The sequence below is a fragment of the Mus musculus genome, chromosome 3 (genome assembly GCF_000001635.26).
Source record: "Mus musculus strain C57BL/6J chromosome 3, GRCm38.p6 C57BL/6J".
NCBI classification, from domain to species: domain Eukaryota; kingdom Metazoa; phylum Chordata; class Mammalia; order Rodentia; family Muridae; genus Mus; species Mus musculus.
Genome location: NC_000069.6, coordinates 133,317,246 through 133,340,034, shown reverse-complemented (window position 1 = coordinate 133,340,034; position 22,789 = coordinate 133,317,246). Strand labels below are relative to the sequence as shown.

Below are 22,789 nucleotides of genomic sequence, written 5' to 3'. Positions count from 1 at the left end.
CCTCCCCTCCCCAGCACGTGCACATTTGTCTACACGTGTGTGAGGTCAGAGGACACTCTCCAATATCATTCCTTAGCCCCCCCCCCCCCCTCCCCTTGCCTTCATTTGCGACAGGGTCTCAATTGCCTGGAACTTCACCAAGCAGGCCTGGCTATTTGGCCTGTGAGGTCCAGGTATCTGCTTGTCTTTGCCTTCCCAGGACTGGCAATTCTGAGGTGCGTCAGCATCAAGCATTCTTGCACGAAGCCACACCCCAGCTCCAACAGTTGCTTTTCATCAGTACTGAAGTCTCGGTCTAGACAACGGCAAAGAATCTGAAGCCAGGACTTGGCGAGCTTCCAATAAAGGGTCAGATGGCAAATGCATTACAGTGCCTGCTACAAGTCCTCAGCTCTGTTGCTGTGACATGGGTGCCCTAGACAAGGCACACACGGATGCAGCTGTGTCACGTATGTTATCAGAGCCTGGCAGCAGCTGCATTTCACCTGCTGTGGTTTCCCGAGCCCAGACTTAGGAAAGGGAAGTAGAGAGATACCGACCGAGAGAGTCTGAGTAGCAGCAGAGGAGAGAGCATGCTCAGGCTTTGAAGAATCGGGGAACTGGAGGCCAAAATGAGATTCTATGACAGGAATAAACCAAAGCACAGGTGAGGATTAGCAACGCCGCCGCCGTCGGGAGGACCAACCTTTGAGCCTATTTCACAGACGTCAATGGGATCATTATCCCCACAGCAGTCGGTGCTCTTATCTCTTAGGTGAGGATCTTCCCAGGTCTGAGGAACGAAACAAAGACAACAGTGAGACAGAAATGTAGGCTAAGATCCCCTGCAGCCCAGACCCATCTGTCCACACGGCCGTGAAGCTTTAGAGCTAGCCACGATGCAAAGGAAAAAATGATCCGAGGTTGCTCAGGCTCTGGGCTAACGTGCCAGCAACACCCCCTCCCCACCCACCCCAGCATCACAATAATTAAAACAGACTTACAGCACTCCCTCCCTCTGTCTCTAATTTGTCTGGGTAATCCCATCTGAAAGTGGGTGGCATTTCCAGAAGAGTCATCTTCTAGGCTTAGTCAGTGGCTAAATTTACATTCACAAATCTCAGAGTCTCAGTCTGCCTGTCCCCACTGCGCATGCCCTGTCTGCCTGTCTCCTGCCTGTCTTATCTGAGGCTCCTGTCACTCAATTGTCCATCTAACACGGTGGCAGCCTCTAGTCTAGCTTTTCTCATCTAAAACAAACTTCTTATTGGTTAAATGTCTTCTACTGTCAGAAACAGTGCTCCCTCCAAAAACAACAGACAAGGCATTATTCACTACAGAAAAGAAAACCCATCTGTCTCATGTCCCTCCCTTAGAAGTTTTCTACCTCTGTCACTAAATTTCAAGATCCTGACAAAATCATGCAAATAAGTCAATTCTTCCACGCTACTGGGAAGACGATGACCCGCTGGCTACAAAATACACATTATAGCTTTGGAGGTGAATAATGTAATGGGAATTTACTATCAGTTTAAACTCTCTCCTAGGCATTATCTCTTCCCAGAAGCTTCACATCTGCTTGTCTCTGAAGCAAACTGCAGACAGTGACTAAAATGATTTGCCTTAAGTTGACATTAGAAGGGATGAGAGGCTGTCATCCCGAGATTCAGCCACTGCTATTACCCCGGCATTTACATTATCTACGTAGACTTTCTCTATTTCATGTAACTAAAATGTGTACTTACTTACAGGCAACCCTAGAAAAACTCTGGTATTTTCCTTCTAGTCTAGATCTACTTACTTATCCATCTTTACTTAAAAACAACAACCATAACAACAAAAACAAAATAGTCAGGCCCAGCAATTTTTCCCCAAAACTATTACAACTAAAAAACTACAAGAATAACCAATACAACTGTTAACCTTACATACTGGCCACAGGTGACAGATTCTAACAACACACACACACACACACACACACACACACACACACACACTGTGAGGAATAAATTATTACTCAGTCCATTGTACAAATGCTGTTCTTTCCTAGTCTTGACACTGCTGCTTCTTTGCTACACCAACTATCAGGCATTCCCATCTACTTGCAAGACTGGAATAAGGCAGAGTCAGTAACCAAGAGAGTGCTGTTAATAAGCGATGGAAAACTTGTCTCAATGTGCAAGAAAACCAACATGGGACCAAACTGGGATTGACCACCTAGATCATAAAGCTAAAACTATCAAGAACTGCTCTCTGTCCTGCAGCAGGAATACCACTTGCATGAAGATGAACCAGAAGTCATGTCGCCCTAGAGGAAGATAGCTATGTGCCAGTCCTGCCTCGGCCACGAGGACTTTTACTAAACATCTAGTTCTTGGTTTCCTCAACTGCGTAAGGAAAGACACAAGCCAGATAAGGACGGTCGGGGTGCATCCCAGTCCTGCCCTGACAGCGTCGTTCACAATCTCATGCATGCCACCAGTGAACAGAGAGCTAACTTAGCCCACAGAGAGCAACATTAATTTTGACACACTCTCTCTGTATACTGTCCTTTTCTTGTGAGCTGAGCCTATATCAGCTGAGTCATCTCTACAGCCTGTGTCCCTTAGATTGAGACAAAACTGTCTTCTCATAACATGTATGCAATATGGCTTTGGAGAACCCCCCCCCCCATTTTTTTAAAAGATTTACTTTTGTTTTATGTGTACGGATGCTTGCTTGAATGTATATATGTGTACCACACATGTGCCTGGTGCCTGTGGAGGCCAGAAAAGGGAGTTGGATCCTGAAGAATTGGAGTCACAGATGACTGTATCATATGGCTACTGGGAAGTGAACCTGAGTCCACTGCAACAGTAACATTGCTCCCAACCACTGGGTCATCTCTGGCAGCCCATTGGTGAATTTCTCTGTTTATTAATTGGCTTACTGAACTCACTATTTCACTCTCAATATTATCTATCAATTTAGTTCCTAATATTGAGAAATTAGCAATATAATGAAATCTTCTTAAACCATGTATTACTGTTAATTTTAGGGCCATTTCTTCACGATGTTCTGAACCAGCGAAAACCAACCAAACCCAGAGGACAGACTGGTCTCTTCCCCACCCCTGCCTTTCATACTTTACATCTATAGACTTTGGTTCTATTATAAAAGAGGTCCACTAAGCAGCAGCGCAGCCGGGCGTGGTGGCGCACGCCTTTAATCCCAGCACTGGGGAGGCAGAGGCAGGCGGATTTCTGAGTTCGAGCCCAGCCTGGTCTACAGCGTGAGTTCCAGGACAGCCAGGGCTACAACAGCGAAACCCTGTCTCGAAAAACCAAACCAAGCCAAACCAAACCAACCAAACAACAATAACAACAACAAAAAGCAGCATCACTTTTAATTTGAAACTACAGGGTAATTTCACTTCGCAGGGGAACGTGGAACAATGTAAAACTTTGACAATGCCCTCTAGTGGAAGTTTAGGTACATAACAGGGCAAGAGGAAAAAAAAACACAGATGAATGAAGGAGTATCAAGAGAGACACATTTAAACTGTTCAATTAAATAAGAAAAAGGGCAAATAGGACAAAGGGCACTAAAGACACAAGTAATTTAAGGGAGAAAAATAAATATGGACGATTTATACATGTAAGAAGAGTAATTCCCGAGTTCAAATCCTAGCAACTGATTAATGCCTTACAGCCTTCTGAACTGTAATTCTGTGCCTTGGGCCTGGAGAGATGGCTCAGCGGTTAAGAGTGCTGCCTACTCTTCCAGAGGTCCTGAGTTCAATTCCCAGCAACCACACGGTGGCTCACAACCATCTGGGATAGAATCTGATGCCCTCTTCTGGTGTGTCTGAAGACAGCGACAGTGTACTTATATACATAAAATAAGTAATTTTTAAAAAAAGAAAAGTAATTGATCTGAGAACCACAAATTAAACTGCATTCAAACACTATTTCCAAACACTATTTTGAAGAATTTAGAGATCTGTTAACCCAAAATAGTAGGACACAGGTCACCTGGAACCTATGTTATATAATGCTGGTTAGAATGTATGAGTCATTTGAGAATGTTTAGCAAACCTGAATGGGTATATAACCCACAACTTAATTCATAAGTGTGTACCCAGTAGATAATCTAAAAAATAAAAAAGTCTTAGCATGGAACCAAGAGAACATAACGAAGAGCCACAAACAACCTCTTAAGAAATGAGAATAAATCTATGAACATGGAACCGGAATACATATTGACATGACTTAAACAAATCCTAGCTTTTTACAGGAACTGGGGGTCATTGCCTTACAATCTATATTAACCAATATGCTTGTAACCACCATGTTCTGGCCCTTAGGCCTCTTTGAAAATCATTAAAAAAGAAAAAAAAAAAAAAAACCCCACCAGCACACAGGTGGTGTTGAGAGATTCTTGTTGATCATCTAGGTCCCCAACACCAAATTAGAGAGACTGGGAGCTACACAGCCCTGTCTGTACCCCCTCCAGCCCCCACCCCAACCCCGAGCTTCACCTGGATAGAGTCTGTCAACTTTAGCAGCAGCAGCTAACACCAGAGGCAACAGCTGCACTGCTGAGCTAGCTAACAGGCTTAGCCCTGCCCAGAGCACATCATCCTATTACAACAGCTTTCTGTGTAGGACTCATGATCAGATGAATACACAGACCTAGAGAGAGTTAAGTCTCCTGTCTCAGGCTCTAAATCCAACAAATAACAACATCTACTATTTGTAGTCAATGACTCAAATTGATAAGGAAGTTAAAAATAAGAAACATGTCAACACTGTATTCAGCCTGAAGGCTTTAAAGTGAAACTGAATCTTTACTATTCTCCAGACAAGGGTTCTAAATATGCACTCAGATAAAGGGAACGCTGGAGCAACCCTCATAACCATGGGTAAAATTAAGTTGAAGGCAAGTGCCCTGGAGGCAGAGTCGTGGTCAGAGGAAAGCTTTGCTCGGGAGAGAAGACAGCCAGAAAGCCTAAGAAAATGATATCATAGCGATGGGTCACAAGCTCATCATTAAGATTTCTAGTGTTCTGCTGCTCACATGTCCTTCCAAGCAGTTGGCTTGGTGACTCTTCTCAGTGAACTTCCTGCTCGACCAAGACAAAAATGTGGGCAACCAAGTAGACTTGATATCCATCTGTGTGTGTCTATGAAGCAAGCACATCCTCCATGAAGTTGTTGACTTAGCCATCCTCCGAGCTGTTCACTGCTGTGCACAGAGCGACAGTCCTGTTATCCTTGCACCTGGCCAGCCTCACCAGACAAGCACACACAAAAAAACTGATCACCAATTCAGTGAGCCAAGAAGCAAACTGGCCCCTTGAAACTACCTACCAACAGGACAACCCTGAGCTAATGACACCTGTATTCTAACGTCAAGAAACTGACAGTAAACAGAACAAATCATAGTCAGTTATAATGTGGTGGATATTTAGAGAAATGGGGAGTAACACACAGGAGTAGTCATAACAGTTCAAGGGTCAGGGTGAAAAGATTTACAGGAGACTTGAGAGACATCACAAAGACTTGGCCCAGAGCAAACATTCCAGCCAGTGACCTGTGTGCACATTGGAAAGGCGTAGTCCAGAAATAAGGCCGTGGGGATGAAAACGGAAAAGGGAGTCAGCTGGAGGGTGGGCAGGGGAATGAGGAAGAGGGAAGAAAAGGCAGAAGGTGCAGAGGAGCGATGAAACGGCATCCTAAAGGGGCCAGTATTTGGCTCTCATTCTAAAAGCTGTCTGAGCAATAATCATACAAAAATTACATGGGATTGTGCCTTGCCATGAGCAGTCTCTGTAATTTCAGGTCTAAAAACTGTTCCATTCAGTGATGCTTATGTGGGAGAGAACCTGACATCTTTAGTGAAGCTGCACATGGATGTGGGTGCTCAGGCTGAGGTCAGTCTGGGTTTAGAAGATAGTATGGAAGCAAGGACAGACGTGCTCGCTTCTCTCCTTCACGTCCAGCCCCCTCTTAGCTCACTGTGTACTCGCTCATACCCCTCCCGGGCACTGCGTACCACTACGGTGCCTCGCCTCTGAATGCCTGCCCTACCTCCTCCCTTGTTTCTCTGAGGTCTTTTTTCAGACAATGCCAAGTCATGGGATCTTCTTGCTGTCTGAATGGAAACACCCCTGACACCCCCACAGCCCAATCCCCTGCTCTACTCTTCTCTTACATTCTTTCTTCAAGATTAATGTTGTTTATTTATGTGTAGGAGTGTTTAGTCTACACATATGTAAGTGTGGCTGGTGTCCCAGGAGATCATAAGAGGGGTCTGGACCCCCTGAGACTTGGGAGTTACAGATGGTTGTGAGTCACCGTGTGGTTGCTGAGAATTGACTCTGAGTCTCCTGGAAGCAGCCAGTGTTCTGAACCGCTGAGCCATCTCTCCAGCACCTTCTTTCATATTTTTCCCATCTGCCATTTCACTCTGTTGACTGTCTGACTTTTCGTGTGGATTAAAAATTCCCAAAGAATTTCATGACTTTGATCTTGGCTTCTCATCCGGTAGGAACGCTCTGGCAAGTATGAAGCCCCAGGGAGTGTGTGCTGAATGAAGAGGTACTGTGGAGGCCTGGAGATTACAACGCTGGGCAGTCTCCGGGAGAAGAAGTAGAGAAAAGGGGGAGTCTTCCAGTGAGCCATGGGGAGAGTCAGTTTTCTGGCTGGTTTTGTGTCAACTTGACACAGGCTAGGGTTATCACAGAGAAAGGAGCTTCAGTTGAGGAAATGCCTCCATGAGATCCAGCTGTAAGGCATTTTCTCAATTAGTGATCAAGGGGGAAAGGCCCCTTGTGGGTGGGGCCATCTCTGGGCTGGTAGTCTTGGGTTCTATAAGAAAGCAGGCTGAGTAAGCCAGGGGAAGCAAGCCAGTAAAGAACATCCCTCCATGGCCTCTGCATCAGCTCCTGTTTTATGACCTGCTTGAGTTCCAGTCCTGACTTCCTTTAGTGATGAACAGCAGTATGGAAGTGTAAGCCGAATAAACCCTTTCCTCCCCTACTGCTTCTTGGTCACGATGTTTGTGCAGGAATAGAAACCCTGACTACGGGACAGTCAGGTAGGGCAAGGGACAGGTTAAGAGTTTCAGACTTTATCCTCTTACCAATAAGAAACCAGAGAAAGGTTCTCGCATGGAAAAACATCACCAGACCTTTCTGCTGTAGAGATGGTCTCTCTGTGTAGTCTTGGCTGTCCTAGAGCTCTCTATGTAGACCAGGCTGCCCTCAAACTTACAGAGAACTACCTGCCTAGGCCTCCCAAGCGCTGGGATTAAAGGTGTGTGCCACCACGCCTGGCCAGATCTTTATTTTTGAGACATTATTTTGGATGTAGGATGAAGCATGAAACTTAGTTAATGCACAGCATACAGAAAATTAAGAGACAGGTCCAGTTCAGCTTAGTTGAATCAGGAAAGGGCAACTGTACGTCACAGAATCAAAGCAGGGCAGATAAGAACACCCTGAAAATTCAGACACACCCAGAGCAGTATAAAAAAAAAAAAGAAAGAAAAAGAAAAAGAGGCACCTGGTCTTTAAATAGAAAACCACAGAAAGATCCTCCTTTCGTTTTCAGTCATGATCTGGCACCCCTTCCTGTCTCACTAGTAGATCTGCGTTTTGTTAGTTTGCTAAACTTTTTGAGGGGCGGGATAGGGCTGAGACCAGGTCTTGGTATAAATAACCTAGGCCAGCTTCCAACTGGCAGTAACCCTCTTGCCTCAGCCTCCCAGGCGCTGGAATGACAGGGACAGGGCTGCCACACCCAGCTTTGCCTTATTATTTTCTGAATGAAATAAAATGACAGAATCAGTAAGCTAGTGAGTGGCACTCGTCACGCTACATTGTAACCACTGACTTAGTGGTCAATGGCTCTAATCAAACTGTAAATAACTTTGGAAAAGGAAGAAATGATACAAAGCCAGAGGTTCTCAACCTGTGGATTTCGACCCCCACAGGTGTCACATATCAGATGTCCTGCATAACAGATATTTACATTACAATTCCAAATAGTAGCAAACTTACAGTCATGATGTAGCAATGACCACAACATTAGGAACTGTATTAAAGGGTCGCAGCATTAGGAAGAAACTTCTATACTGAGCACTAATCCTCCAGACAGAAAAATTGCTAGTGGTCATGGAACGCTGTCCATCACACATGTCTAATGAAACAGTCTTGCGTGTACCTCAGCACAGCCACGGGGGGTAGATATTCACGGTCTCCACTTTACAGGTGGAGCATCTTGTTCAAGGTCACACTGCTGGCTGTGGTGTGACAGCCAGGCTCTCGAGCTCACTGCTCAGTCATCCATCACTCTGCTGAACCTCGTGCCTGACTCTCATCTGTGCACATCCGTGTCCTAGCACATCACCCCTAGGAAGCAGCTCAGCGATGGATATTAGCTTATTCCTGAACTGCTCAGCTTTGCCTATCTCTGTTTTTGCTGCTCATCAGTAGCTTCTCTGCCCCCCTCCCCCCCTTTCAGCCATGTGGTCTCCTCTCCTACAATCCCCTAAGCTGTTTTCAACCTCTCGCCCTTCGGTCCAAGAGAACCATCTACTTAGAAACCCAAGAAGTCGAGGCGGGTGCCCTCATGGCTTGAACACTCTCATTTCTAATCACCATTTCCAGAGTGCCAGTTTTACCCAAGCCTGCATCCACGCGGGTGGTCTGGCTGCATCAAAGGGAGGCTGGCTCTCTGGAGAACAATGTTGCTCTTCCTTTTCTCAGGACTGTTTATCCTAACCCGGCATCTGTTTTTCTCAGCTGTCCCTACTTCCTCCAGGGTCCCCCACGTACATTTTCATGTAATTAAAAATTAATACATAGAAATACAAACATTACATTTCTACACAGCTGATGACAGAGTGGAGTTTATAACAAGAAAAAAAAACAAAACAAAAAAACGCGTTTTTTAGGTCTTTGTAACCCAGAGTTTGGCTCCGACATGTAGAGATTCACTCAGTACACAATCAGGAAGAATTGCTACTTCAGAGAGTGAAGAACTTGACAGATAGGTAGGAAGGGCCAGAAATGGCGGCGTAGCTCTACAGAGGCAGAACAAGGCCCTGGCATACGCTGGCTTCCACCTCATGGCCTTCCAGTCAGAACTCTGGACTTACAACCCTGAGCTCCAGCCGTAACTTAACGCAATTTTTAGGTTTATTACAAATAAAACCCATCTTGTCATAGAGAAATGTATAAAAAGCACACTTAAAGGTTAGATAGAGACTTGCTGAAAATTCTTCATTGACATCAGCTAAGCCCACAAAGAGGGATGCATTCAAATGTCAGCTGTCAATCTTCTAAGCCTGTCTCCAAGAACTCGCGTAGTGATGATCTGTGTGGTTTGAAGTAAAGTTTACTGGGACAAGTAAATGCCACATTAAGAAAAAATTAAATCCATAAATCCCTGAAACTGGTATGTGCTAGGAGCGAAGTTCAATTCAGGGAGTTCCCAGCACTCACAAGGTGGTTTCTGTAGAAGGCATAAAAGTTTGCCGCGATAACAAGGATGTTACCTGAGGGAGGGCCCCGTAATTCCATATATAGCCCTTGTGAGGGAAGATGTTCGGTGTGTAGCGTAGCTTTCCGTTCTTTATATCTTGCTTAATGGGATTGAGTGGCTCCTCTGTGGCAATCTGGGAATCACAGGGGAAGGCAGGCACACAGAGGGGTAAAACCATTAGCCCGGTATGCAAAGAACAGATTTTAAACCTATCACGGCTCAAACAAATACCTGCATCTCAACTTAATGTTCAAAGGTGTTTTAAAGTAAATTAAGTCAATTCTCATTACTAATTAACAAGTACCATGTAAGAAAATCCGTCTGGAAAGAAGACACCTGATTACAGATTTAGGCTTACATTATTTATACATGGCATTGTTTCTAAGAAAAACAGCATAAACGGAAAGGCAGGAGGGTGAAAGTTAATTAACAATTTTTTTTGTTGTTGTTGTTGCTGCTGCTGCTAGTTTGGGGGCTTTTGTTGCCAAGTCTTATGATATTATAGTTAACTCAAAGGTCACCATGGTGAAGGCCTAGAGCAGTGGTTCTCCACCTTTGGGTCATGGCACCCAAAAGACCACCAGAAAACACGCAGATTTATGACTCTTAACAGTAGCAAAATTACAGTAATGAAGTAGCAACCCAAATAATTTTATGGTTGGCTAGGTGGTGACCACACCATGAGAAAAGGCTGCAGTCTTAGGACCACTGCTCTAGAGAGCCAGCTACAAGGTTAAGGGACCAGCATCAGGCACCAGCACATGTAACAGGTGGCTCTGCAAACAAACCCCTGTGAAACCAGCTCTGGGGGTGGTAGAGATGGGGGTGGGGGGGTCACTGGGGTTTGCTGACTCCCAGAACAGAAAGAAGAGATACAAGCTCTAGGTTCAGGGAGATACTGCTTTAGAGGCCCTCTTCTGGCCGTTGTAGCACCTGCAGATACCCAAGCATACTGGGCACAGACACACACAAACAAGACTGAAAGCTTTTTGGACAGATGATATGAGCCAAGGACGCTTAGTCTTGCCATTGATTCAGCAGAATGCTGGAAGCACTTCCCAGAGCAGCTAGGCAAGGGCAAGGAAAAGCATCCACACAGGAAAGGAAGGGGTAGACTCATCACTGTTTATAGATAATATAATACAATCATGTATATAATAATACAATCATGGATGCAGAAAGCTCTTAAGATTTTACACACACACACCTACCTCTAAAATTAGGAAAGTATGTAGTAGAAAATGAATGTCGAAAATTTTCAGGACGCAATGTAGAAAACACAGCACGCAAAATTCTACAGCAATTCTGTGTGCTACCAATGAACCATTCAAAGCAGAAATCAGAGGCTGGCCTATTTACAGGCAAACAACAATAAATCCATTTGATGGAGGAAGAAGAAGATCTGTTCCTATTGAAAACTGTAAGTTGACAATGAAAAGAAAAAAAAATCAAAGGAGACACACAAAGGAGACACACATAGACAACACAACACATAGACACACAGACACACATAGACAACAGACACCCCATGTTGGATTAGAAGTAGCATGAATCAGGGTCACTGTGATCCAGAGTGAAGTTCCAAAGTCGTTTAAAAAGAATAGATATGGGAAGAGCAAAGTGTGGAGTTTCCATGGAAACACACACACACACACACACACCCTAAAACTCAAAGGCAGTTGTGAGCGAAAAGAAAAACCATCATCACATCACTGACTCCCAGCTACACTAGAGAACCACAGCAATCAAATCAGACGAAATCTGCAAACGTCAGCCTCTGACACACAGCCGGGGAGACAGACCGCAAGTGCTTTCAGCGGGTTCCAGCCACACGCGATGGGGAAAGAGCATGGTCCTCACGAAACCACACTGGGAAGACAGCGGAAGAAAGATGAGCGGAAGAAAAAGACTGAGCCCCTCTACCCTACATGGTTACAGAAACCAAGAGGAGGTGGATTCCTGCGATGTAAGGCAGAGGCTCTTAAACGTTTACAAACCGGAGAAAAGGACAAGCTGGTATAGACAACAACTGTTTGGGTTTAACCATGAAAAACACAGGCAATAAAAGCAAAAGTAGACAAATGGGGTTACGCCAACCCTAAAAGCCTCTCTCTGTGCTGTGGCACGGGTACAATCGACAGAGGAAAGCCAATACATATCATGGGAGAAAACGCGCTTCATCCACCACGGCCTTAAAGTCCAAAATACACAAGAAGCTGAAGAACTAAGGAGAAAAACAACCAAAAGCTATAATTAAAAAATGAGCACCAGCCTTAGAAATTTCTCAAAGGAAGAGGCACAGAAGATCAATAGACATAAGAAAAAGGAAGTGGTCAATATAGCTATCAGGAATATTCAGTCAAGACAATAATGAGGAAGCCAGCAAGACAGATCAGATGGTAAAGGCATCTGCTGTCAGGTCCCGAATACCAGCCAGGTACATCACCTAGTGGGGTAGAGAACTTACTCCCAAAGGTTGTCTACCTATTCACACACACACACACACACACACACACACACACACACACACACACACACACACACACGCAGTCAAATACATGCACAGAGAGAGAGCAATGCTTTCTAACAATAACGAAATGCCACGAGGGTTCCTCTCATTCTAGTAAGAACAAGTATTATCTAAAAGACTTCAGATACTAAGTCCTAGTAAGGATGCATAAAGGAAAGTCTTTCACTGTCGAGGGGAGGAGCCTTGTACACTGGCGAGGGAATATAAACCAGCCAGCCATCGTGGAAAACAGCACAAAGTTCTCTAGGAACCTGAAAACAACTGACATACAAGCAACTCAGTTCCAAGTACAGAGTAAAGGAAAGGACGGCTGGGTGCTACCACGGCGGGCGCCTCCGCGCTCACAGCAGCCAAGGGATGGAAACAAGGCGCAGCAACTGATGAACAAAGAAAATGGGCTCCGTGGTTGATCTCCTAGAGTGTGTGAGCCAAACAGGGCTTACCAAAGGGTTGGAAGAGGAGGAGGTGAGAAAGGATGGGGAAGCCGGATCCATGGGGTGGAGGAACAGAAGGCTCTGGTCTGCACCGTGTGGGCATGACCGCAAAGAGTATAAATTCTTGGGCTAAGAATACTGCTGTATTTGTTTTGACACCTACTGTGCAAGGCACAGTGGTAAGAGAGTAAAAATTTAAGATGACCTCACCAGAGAAAAACTTATCAAACATATTCACATGAGCATCGGAAAAGGGGAAAAATATGATATAAAATAAACAATGGAATCAAAGTGCCACACTTGAGAAGTCGCCCCAAACTGAAGGGCTCATCCGGTGGATGGAGGGAGCTAGCATGACAGAGCTCACAAGATGGTTCCTGGCAGCTTGCGTTTCACGGAAAAGATGAAAATAAAGTCTTTAAGAAGACTGAACAAGGGCGAAGTAGGCACTCTTGGAAAAGATCCACAAACTCAGCAGAGAGTGCTGTTCACAGTCAACCTAAAACTCTGAAGAACTAGACCCCCAGAAACGACACTGCCACCAGCAGCAGACAAAGCGCTTCGTTTGTGTCTATTCGTCTGAATAAAATTTGAACGTGTTCACCGCCGTGTCAAGGAAAAGGCCAAAGCAAGTTACATAAAAGCGAGCCTAAAGACACAGAAACACTCTGCAGAGGGATAGTCAGGTCAAAACATCCTGTTTTTGAAATTAAGGTCTAAGCTCACAAGAATATTCCAAACGATCTCCATCACAGAGAAGTCTGTCGGCCATCCTTCAAATAATGCCAAATAGCTAGAAACGATTCTCTTCTGTTTTTAAGTTAGCATTTCAATTTTACAGTAATAAAATGTATCTGTACCTCCATCTTGGCATTTGTCCACCGAGGTATTTCCACAACCATATTAAACAAATTCTGTAGTTAAAAAAAGAAGAAGAAGAAGAAGAAGAAGACAAAGGTTACCATTTTTTATTCACTCTTTCTTTTTTTCACTTGGCATTGAGAGACTGTGTGCTAAATGAAAATCAGTACCGCCTTTAATAAGAGAATAGTGTAAGTTTCCATCCCACACATACAATGTTTTGTTCCTGGCTTCAACATGCACCCAGTCCCTTCTTGCAGTTAGCGAGACTGCCTGGCTCACGGAGGCACCACACATCTGATGACCACTGCATACCATGACAGGTCACCCGACACTTGGAAGCACTGTTCAGGGCATCGACAATACTGGAAATCAGGAGATGTGGTCTGCTCCAGTGCTCTGTTTTGAGACAAGAGTCTTACTATGTAACTATGGCTAGCCTAAAACTTTCTATCCAGACCAGGTTGCCTTAAACTGACAGAGATCTGCCTGCCTCTGCCACCTGAGTACTAGGGTTAAAAGCATGCAATGCCAAACTGGGCAAGAAATGAGTTTTGATATTTATTTTCTAGCTAACCTAGAATGACAGACCACTTCTGCTCCACTCATGGCAATGTGGTTAAAATATCATTATGTAATTTAAAGGAACATACACAGAAAATCCAGGAATCAAAACACTGGAAATGATGAAAAGAATATTTGCATCCATGCTATAACGATAATCCAAAATTAGAGTTATTGCTATAGGCTATTAGAAAGTCTACGAGGACTTAGACATGCCTTTGTAACACAAAGTTAGTGGGTTCAGATTCCTTAACACTCCAAACGACCATGGCTTCCTTCTCTCACGTCCCTACTTTATAGAATGCTTAACCGAGGCAGACTAGGTCAGTGGCGGGTAAGTACAATTCCCACAGCTTGCTTCACAAAGAGTAAGTCTTAACATTTAAATGCAGCTTGCAAAAGGGTAAGGATGCTGTGTTTAATGCAACATTGAATCAGTCACGGGAAAGCAACAGTTTAAAGCAGTGTTACCCAGAGCAAGGCCCAGTCCCCTGCCAGTCTGTGACTGTTAACTGAGCATTTAGAAGCATTTGCAGTTAACTGAGAGTAATGTGTATAGCTACTGAATCTAACAACAACAACGAAAAAAATTAGAGCTCTGTAGACATGTCTGTCCATCTACAACACACTCCCATGCCAAAGGGTTGGGGGGCACTGAGAAGGGGGAGCAGAAAGACAGCAAGCAGCAGAGGCCCAGGACGTCTGATGGGAGACTCTGTCACCTAGTAATGTCAGAAGCTAAGGCGTGAAGTCTCATCAACATGACTGCCCAAGCGTGAGGTGAACAAAAGTGAACCAGGGGTAGGGTGGGGTGGGGTGGGAGATGACACAAGGCCTCAACTCTACACAATGACCTCAGGCAACCGAGGAAAGCAGGGATCAGGAGAGGTGGCCCTCCCACAGGGAGGAGCACATTAATTAGTTGTCTAGTGCCAAATGACGGTCAGCCCTGGAACTTGAAAATGTCACATACATACAAGTAACAGCATGTGGACTGAGCAGGTTATAATTACCTATACATACATACATGCATACATACATGTGTGTGTATTGTGTGTGTGTGTGTATATATATATGTATGTATGTACATGCACACAGTATCAGTTATTGAAAGGAGAGGACACACACTTTATGAGAGTGGGAGGGGTATATAGGAGTTTGAGGAGAGGAAAGGGAAGAGAGAAATGTAACTAATCTCAAAAATTAACAAAATATTAGAGCTTGATTGTATGTCTCATCATTCATTCTGATGTGTTTTAAAAAAGTATTCAGCTACAACAAATACACACAAGCCAGCCTAGTCTTTTATCACAGATTAGGAAAGCAAAAATTTAGTAGCTCTCTACCCTGCACACATAAAAATCACTGGGTGAGCTTTAACAAACAAGTAGGCAAAACCAAAACCACATTGCTTAGGGCCTGCTTCCTACCTTTCCAGCTCAACCAGGACAAAGCCAGGAGACTGCTAATTTTTTAAAAGCTCTCTGAGGAATCTTAATATAAGGTCCGAACTGGCTTAAAGCATGGGTTACCCACATTCTGGGACTTCCTTAGAGAAACAGATGCTAGTAATTAAAGAATGCCACTTAGTAGCGCTTTTTTTTTAAATTAAAATTTTCTAGATAAGACAATGGTTTGTAAGGTAAGAGCGTGAGCCCCAGAGGAGATAACTGTAGCTCAGGCTGACAGCTCACACCTACGGCAGCGACCTCATACTCAGCCCTCTGTCCCGCTTCATCCTCTGTGGTCTTCCATGAGGGACCTCGTGCCTGGTTCAATGTGTCTGAGAAGCTCTTAAAGAGAAGAACCTAAGGAGATGGCAGATGTTTGCACAACTCACTCATCCCTGAAAGCCTGGCTGTAAGAGAACAAATGTAGACAGACGAATACAAGGAGGTGACAGAGGGGACCAGGCTGCCTAATGGCTATACAATCTTAGTTGGGTCAAAAGAGCAACAGATTAGGAACAAGTTCAAAATGTGAGCTTGCAAGCCACACTCTTGGTCACCGTTTACACTTGATGGCCGGGGCTCATGCTACCCGCCTCTCTTCTTTCTGGCTGCAGAGCGCTCTCCTGTAACTCATCAAAGCCAGGATCTGTCTTGTTTACTGAAGATTGGCATTCGTCATAAGTCCACAATGTCAGGGGAACCTAACCCCTCCTTTAGTCCTTTTCTTTTTCTTTTTCCCCTGGGGAACAGGTGGCAGATAGCAGAAAGAAATGGAAAAGAAGCACTAATGACACATGACAAAGCAGTCGCTGAACTTCATGTACATGGGGGTAAAAAACAAAAACAAAAACAGAGAGATTTCCCTCCTTTCTTCTCTGATGACCTTTCAGATAAACACCAACCAGTCAGCAACATATAATCTGCGTTACAACAATTACATTTTAATTTGACACTCTGAGCTTGGAATATACTTTTCCCCACTGAAAAGACTATTTCAGACTAACATGCCCCATCTCTTGGAACCTCAAAGCTTCGAGTAGACTGTGTGTCACCTCCCATCTAGAGCATGGTTCTTTCTCACGCTGGAACTGCACTTGCTAAAACACAGACTAACCAGCCCCCATGGAGCAGAGACTCTCATCAGCAGAGACGGAAAAAGGGCCCAGACCCTACACCTTCAACAAGCGCTGCAGGCTTATCAGTGTGGGTGCTTCACAGGTGGTCTGACGACCGCTTTAGGAGAACAGAATATGGTCTGCAGGCAAATGGTGTAGGAATTTGACAACCTCTGTAGGCTGGGGGCAGGAACTTCAGCTGCGGAGGCAAGGAGCCGGAGGAAGGGCAAGGAGGCAAAGGTTAGCAGGGAAACACCCAGAGCACCCAGAGCAAGAGATGGGCAAAGGGCCAATCAAACGTGTTGGTCCTAGGTAGGAACTGAAGGGGCACATGATTAAAAGACACATTTGGAATTAATGTATTTTAGCATGTAACTGCTGTATCTGTTTTTCTACTTCCAAAAGACTGCTGTGCCTTAATTCTAAAAGACACTCTTTCTAGCTCAATGTGAAAGAGAAATAAACCGAGGCAGGAAAGGACAGCTCAGTAGGTGAGAGCCTGCTTATATCTATGTGAGAAAAGGATAAAATAGTGAACCTTATGCTATGAATATTGTAACACTATAAAAAAGGTTAAATGGTGAGACTGTCCCCAGATTCCTTAAAAAGACATGGGGAAGAAACTATCAGACCACACAAACGTCTTGCAGGGGAAAAATTAGGAGCAGCTTAAGAATGCAAACATATCAAGGTCATGAACAGACTGTAGAGAGTGACAGGATGGGCTGGAGGAATGACTCTGTGGTCAAGAGTGCAGGCTGCCCTGCCAGGGGACCCCAAGCTGGCTTCCCATGCCCCAGGCCACCTGGTTTTACCGCCATCTGAGTGGGATCTGGCGCCCTCTTCTGGCCTCCCTGAGTACTGACCTGCATGCATGTGCACATGTACACATAAACAGCAGAGTCACAAAGTGAATTTTTACATGACCCAAGCAATAAAAACCTTAAAATATACCTCATATTCATCATTTCGTGCCTTTTTCCTGGGAATGTCATGTTCCTGTAAGAGCAAAGATGATAATTATGATTGGAACACTTAAAGGAATGTATGACGCACAACATGGGGACAAAAACATGCCCACTGCATATGTGTGTTATACTAGCCACTGTCTAGAAACCAGACTCAACAGAGAACCTACCAGTAACGCCTGGGCAGCTTCTCCCTCAGCACCCCCAGCCTCAAATGAACAGACGGCCAAAGTGTTTGAAAGTCAATGATCGGAAAATCTAAAGCTCTTTCACGTAACTTCCCACGTCTGTCTGGCGCAAGCAAAGGCTCAGCTGAGTGTTTAAGGAGATCCCGGCAGGTTCCAGTGACTGCGTCACAAAAAGTCATTTCATTATTGAAATGAAACTCCTGGGAGCCTGACTAACAAGCTGTGAAAGTGCTTGGCTGTACCTCCCGCCTGTGAATTCTACCAAGGTGTGATTACAGCGCTACCACTAAGTACTTTTAAATTAAGCCGGAGTGCATGGTGGGGCGGGAAGACGGAGTACGCCATTCACAAATGTTCTATGTAAAACTTACACACCAAAGTGACTACTAAGAAAGGACCAAAATAAACAGGAAATGATTATCCCAAGTCATGCTGCCCTGAAACACTATCCTTGTTCTGAAAACTTTACATCCTCAAATACAAGGAGCAAAAATTGTAATCATGACTGGCTCAGAAATAGGGAAGGCTGCTTATATAAACACTGTGTGTGTGGATCTCCTCACCGTTAGAAGGTATTGGCCTTTTGTCTTATGATTTGTCCTTTCCTCAAAGTCCATAGGCAGGATGCACACAGATGTGTGCCTACCTGTGTCCCACACCGACCTCTACCCACATCTGTGACCCAGGGCAAGGGTTGGAACCTTACCAACGAGTAAGTTGGTAACAGCAGCTGCCCTCGGAGCTGCGCTGTCACGTGGCCAGCGCTGGGCACTGGCCTAGCTGTCCCTAAACTTCAGGCCCTCTCAGCTCTCCCTTCAGCAGTGGCTTTGACACGCCCACCTCACCACCATCCTTCCAACTGTCAAGTGACTTTTAAAGAGAGAAAGAAGCTAATGAAGCGCCAGGTCTTTCCAGCCTTATATTTCTGCTTCGGAGTGGTAAGGGGAGGGAACTCCATGGTCAGAAAGGCCGGTTCCAAACTTGGCTCTGACCCTTGTCAGCTGTAGGCTGCTACACAAACCAATGAAATGCCCGCTACCTTATGACCCTTGGACGTTGTGACGGCAACTTACGTGTGTTAAAGAAAATAACACGTTCACATGGTGGCCAGCACACAGAAGTCACCCACAAATGCTAACTATATTGTGGTTCAAAATAAGCAGATTAATCTCCCATATTACTTCAATTCTCACTGCAGTCTAAACTTCATAGTCTGTAAATGCCTCCCTTTCTTCTGGCCTCATACAAATTTTAATTTAGAACAGAGGCTTACTGCCCCATTCTAGCTCCTTGGTTTCTTCCCCTGCCTGCCAACCACATCTTCACTTTAAAGGCATCTTTTGGGCAATAGTGAAGCATTTTGATATATCGTGTACAGGAAGTTCTTCATCCCCCAAACAAGTAAAAACAATACCTCTTTACAGTCCGCCTTCAGAGGAATGTCGTGGAAAGGGGAGATGTAATGACCAGCTACATGCTCTGTAAAGAAAATAGGCACAGAGTTACCGCCGCGCGCGCTGCTCTTTATCGAAAGGAGGTCCTGGGCTGCTTTTTGAACTTGTGTGCTTTTTGCAAAGCTAACTTCACACCTTAAAAGTTTAATTTGGCTTTCGAGACTTGTTGCAGCCTGAGAGAAATATATGCCAACTAACCCAGACTCAGTCACTGAGACCATTTCATTCAATGTTGTGGCTGGCTTCAAGCACCCACTGCACAAAACATCTAAGGTAGACTAATGACTGCTCCAAGGAGAAAAGCTCTGACTTTGAACAGAGACTCATTACTAAGTGAATTAGTCTAAGCTGACACCCATTCTCATGAGAGAGCTAACAGCTAACCAGCGACTTCCACCTACAAGGAAGAAAGGTCCAGGTATAGGCGGGAAGAGGCCCGTAAAAGGCCAAGGTAAATGATTAATAAAATTATTACAAAAGAATTGACTACACAACAGATAAGCAAGGCCTGAATTCAGCTCAATAAAAGCAGGGGTGTATAACTTAACACACCTCTCGCATGCCACCTCACTATAATTGTACGCTCCCTCCCCACCTCACTATAATTGTACGCTCCCTCCCCATCTCACTATAATTGCACTCTCCCTCCCCACCTCACTATAATTGTATGCTCCCTCCCCACCTCACTATAATTGTACGCTCCCTCCCCATCTCACTATAATTGCACTCTCCCTCCCCACCTCACTATAATTGTACGCTCCCTCCCCACCTCACTATAATTGTACGCTCCCTCCCCACCTCACTATAATTGTATGCTCCCTCCCCAGGCCATGAGCACTTAAGTGGATTAAATTCTGAGGGAAAGTGTTCTAGTTGGCTCTTGTGTCTGCCTGCTTTGTTACACTGTATTGGATTCCCTGCACGGAAAAGTGGCTAACACCTCACAGGCATTTAGTAGTTATGAAATAAATGACTCATTACGATTTCGTTTCCCCCTTCCCTACCCTGGCAACAAGGTAACTCCTGTATGACACGTGACAGGCATGGGTAAAGCTGAGTGTAAAAACTAAATCCAAGTTTTTCCTCCCAGCCCTGGCTCCCACAACAAGGACCCCGAGACTAATTATTATTCACAAACGCCTGGGCCCTGGGCTCTGGCTGATTCTCTGACTTGCTCTTAACTTATGATCTCTGTTACTCTAACCTGAGTCCAGCTATGTGGCTGCTTTCTTCTCCTCATCTTCTTACATCTGTCTCCTCAGAGCTCCTGGGACAACTCTCCCCTTGATTCTACCCTGAGGTCAGCGACCCGCTGGTTTACAGCTGTCTCGGGATGAATCTCCCCTGCCTCTATTTCCCCAGAATTCCCTCTATCCCTGATGCATGTCCTACCTCCTACTTCCACCTCAGCTCATTGGCCACAAGCTTTTTTACTGACAGGCGATGATGCTTACAAGAAGAGATCCTCTCTACAGCTGAGGAAGAGCACACGGGAATGAGAATACTCAAATGTTTGGCTTTTTATTATTTTTATGATACTGGGTGTCTTTTACATGTGTGTACAACATGAATGTCTGCTGCCTGCAGAACTCAGAAGAGGGCATCGAATTCCCCAAACTGGAGTTATAAGTTATTGTGAAGTAAACTTGGGTCCCCTGAAAGAGCAACAAGTGCTTCTAACCAATGAACTATTTCTCTGCTCCCATTAATATTTAAATATTCAAATTCTCACGTTTCTGATTTATTTTTTTCTCCTATATCCTAGGCTCCCTTACAGTAATTCATTTGCTCATTATTCAGAGAACACATAGAGAACACAGAGAACGCTTTTCCAGATACCATTCTAGGTGCTAGGAATACAGATTCTAACTTCCTGTTCGTATGCACGTTATATTCTAGTGGGAGACAGGTGATGGATTTGTATAAACTACAGCATGAAGGGCAAGCACTGCAAGATAAAAAACGTAAACAGACCGAGGCACAAAAAGAGAATAACGGTGAGTCTGGACGGCCAGGAGGTGTGGCCCACACGAGCAGCGTCTAACAGCAGCCTGGAGGAAGCAATATGGAGAGAATGCAACACAGACACTGAGAAACACCAGCGAGGACAGCCAGGCAGGAACAGCAATCAAAGGCCGAAAACTGGTAGATGTTGAAATCGGTGCAGTGTCTAGCATCGGACTGTAAGGAACCTCGGCTCCTGACATAGTCCTTGGCATTTTTTTTTGGAGTAAAATAGAAGGAACCCTGGGTTTCCACGGAGCTTGTGCGTTTTAAAAGGGATGGTGCGTCCTCGGTACAGCAAAGGGAGAGAATCTGGAGGCTATTGCAATTGATCAGCTGAAGATGATGGTGACGCAAAGGAGGAGACAAGGATGGCAGCACTGAGAGAAAAATGTCATCTGGCTACGTTTCAAAAGTTGAGCTGGGGATGGAAGATGGCTCAGCAGTTAGAAGTGCTGGGTTGCTCTTCCAGAGGTCCTGAGTTCAATTCCCAGCAACCATATGATGGCTCACAACCATCTGCCATGGGACCTGTCACCCTCTTCTGTCATGCAGGCATACATGCAAATAAAGCACTCATATACAAATCAATCAATCAATCTTTAAAAAAAAAAAAACTATAAAGTTGAGCTGGCTATGTCCCAAAAGGATATGATGCCAATGACCCAGATGTGGGAGAAAGGTAAGAGAAGGGGCAAGTAGGCTATAGGGGAAGGAGAGTAGAAGTTAGTTGAAGACACATCACTGAAGTTACACCAGGCTCCACAGAACACTAGTGAGCACAGCTAGTAAAATGGATTCCATGACCACCAAATGGATGACCCCACAACACTAAGGCACGTAGTGGGACCTCCAACACTAAGGCACGTAGTGGGACCTCCAACACTAAGGCACATAGTGGGACCTCCAACACTAAGGCACGTAGTGGGACCTCCAACATTCATTAGACTCTGGTTGCTGATGGCTGTGTACCAGAACACATCAAATGAGCAGTTGTGACAGAGATGCACAGTTCACAGGACCTAAAATATTTCCCTTACAGAAAGCTTGGCCAACTCCAGAGCAGAGAGACACTGCAGAGACATGCACTACGAACTGAATCCTGAGGCATTTCAAAGGTTAGAGCTCAGAAATGAGAGAACACTCACACAAAGGCCAGGATGAAGGGAGAGTCAGCAGAAAACTGAGACAACTGTTGAGTGCTGCATCTTACCGACAGTATGAATCACAAGATTTCCATTTCACGTTTGGATTCTATAGGATTCTAACATCAAATGAACATATCTTTAAATGCTTACATAGTAGCTATTATGTTCCAATGTATCGATTCAAGTCCCATGATAGGGGCCAATTTACAGGAACTTATTCACCCGGAGTTTTACTAAGTTCAAACAATGTAACCACCCACTACTCAAGAAATGTAATAAAGAAAACATGCTGTACTTTCAGCTTCTATTTACAAAAAAAATTGTTATTGTATGATTCAGTTCTAGAATAAATAAAAGTAACTGAATTACATAGAACACTGGTTCATAGAGTGAATCACCTTCTACCCCACAGCAACAAGATTGTAAACTATGAAAAGCACGGCTTTCCCCTTGTCTGTTAAGGAGAATGTAAAATCCACAATAAATAAACTATCATCAATGACAGAAGTCACTGAGGCATCAGAGGGACAGGGCAGGCACTGCTGCTCTTTTGCTCCTGTGCC

General features: G+C 44.7%; 1 protein-coding gene across 6 annotated transcripts in view; it reads right to left on the bottom strand.

Moving 5' to 3' along the window:
• Window positions 1-22,789, bottom strand: part of Ppa2 (pyrophosphatase (inorganic) 2) — a 68,177-nt gene that overhangs the window by 38,201 nt on the left and 7,187 nt on the right. For 2 of the 6 annotated variants that reach the window (NM_146141.2, NM_001293641.1), the window contains exons 2-6: window positions 19,035-19,099; window positions 17,419-17,463; window positions 13,334-13,387; window positions 9,523-9,642; window positions 686-772 (exon numbers count right to left, since the gene is read on the bottom strand). In NM_146141.2, coding sequence (NP_666253.1) covers window positions 686-772; window positions 9,523-9,642; window positions 13,334-13,387; window positions 17,419-17,463; window positions 19,035-19,099 — 371 coding nt within the window. Of the gene's footprint in view, window positions 1-685; window positions 773-983; window positions 1,138-9,522; window positions 9,643-13,333; window positions 13,388-17,418; window positions 17,464-19,034; window positions 19,100-22,789 lie in introns of those variants that run through there. The other 4 variants (XM_006502216.4, XM_030252857.1, XM_006502217.4 and 1 more) reach the window with 3 other exon arrangements.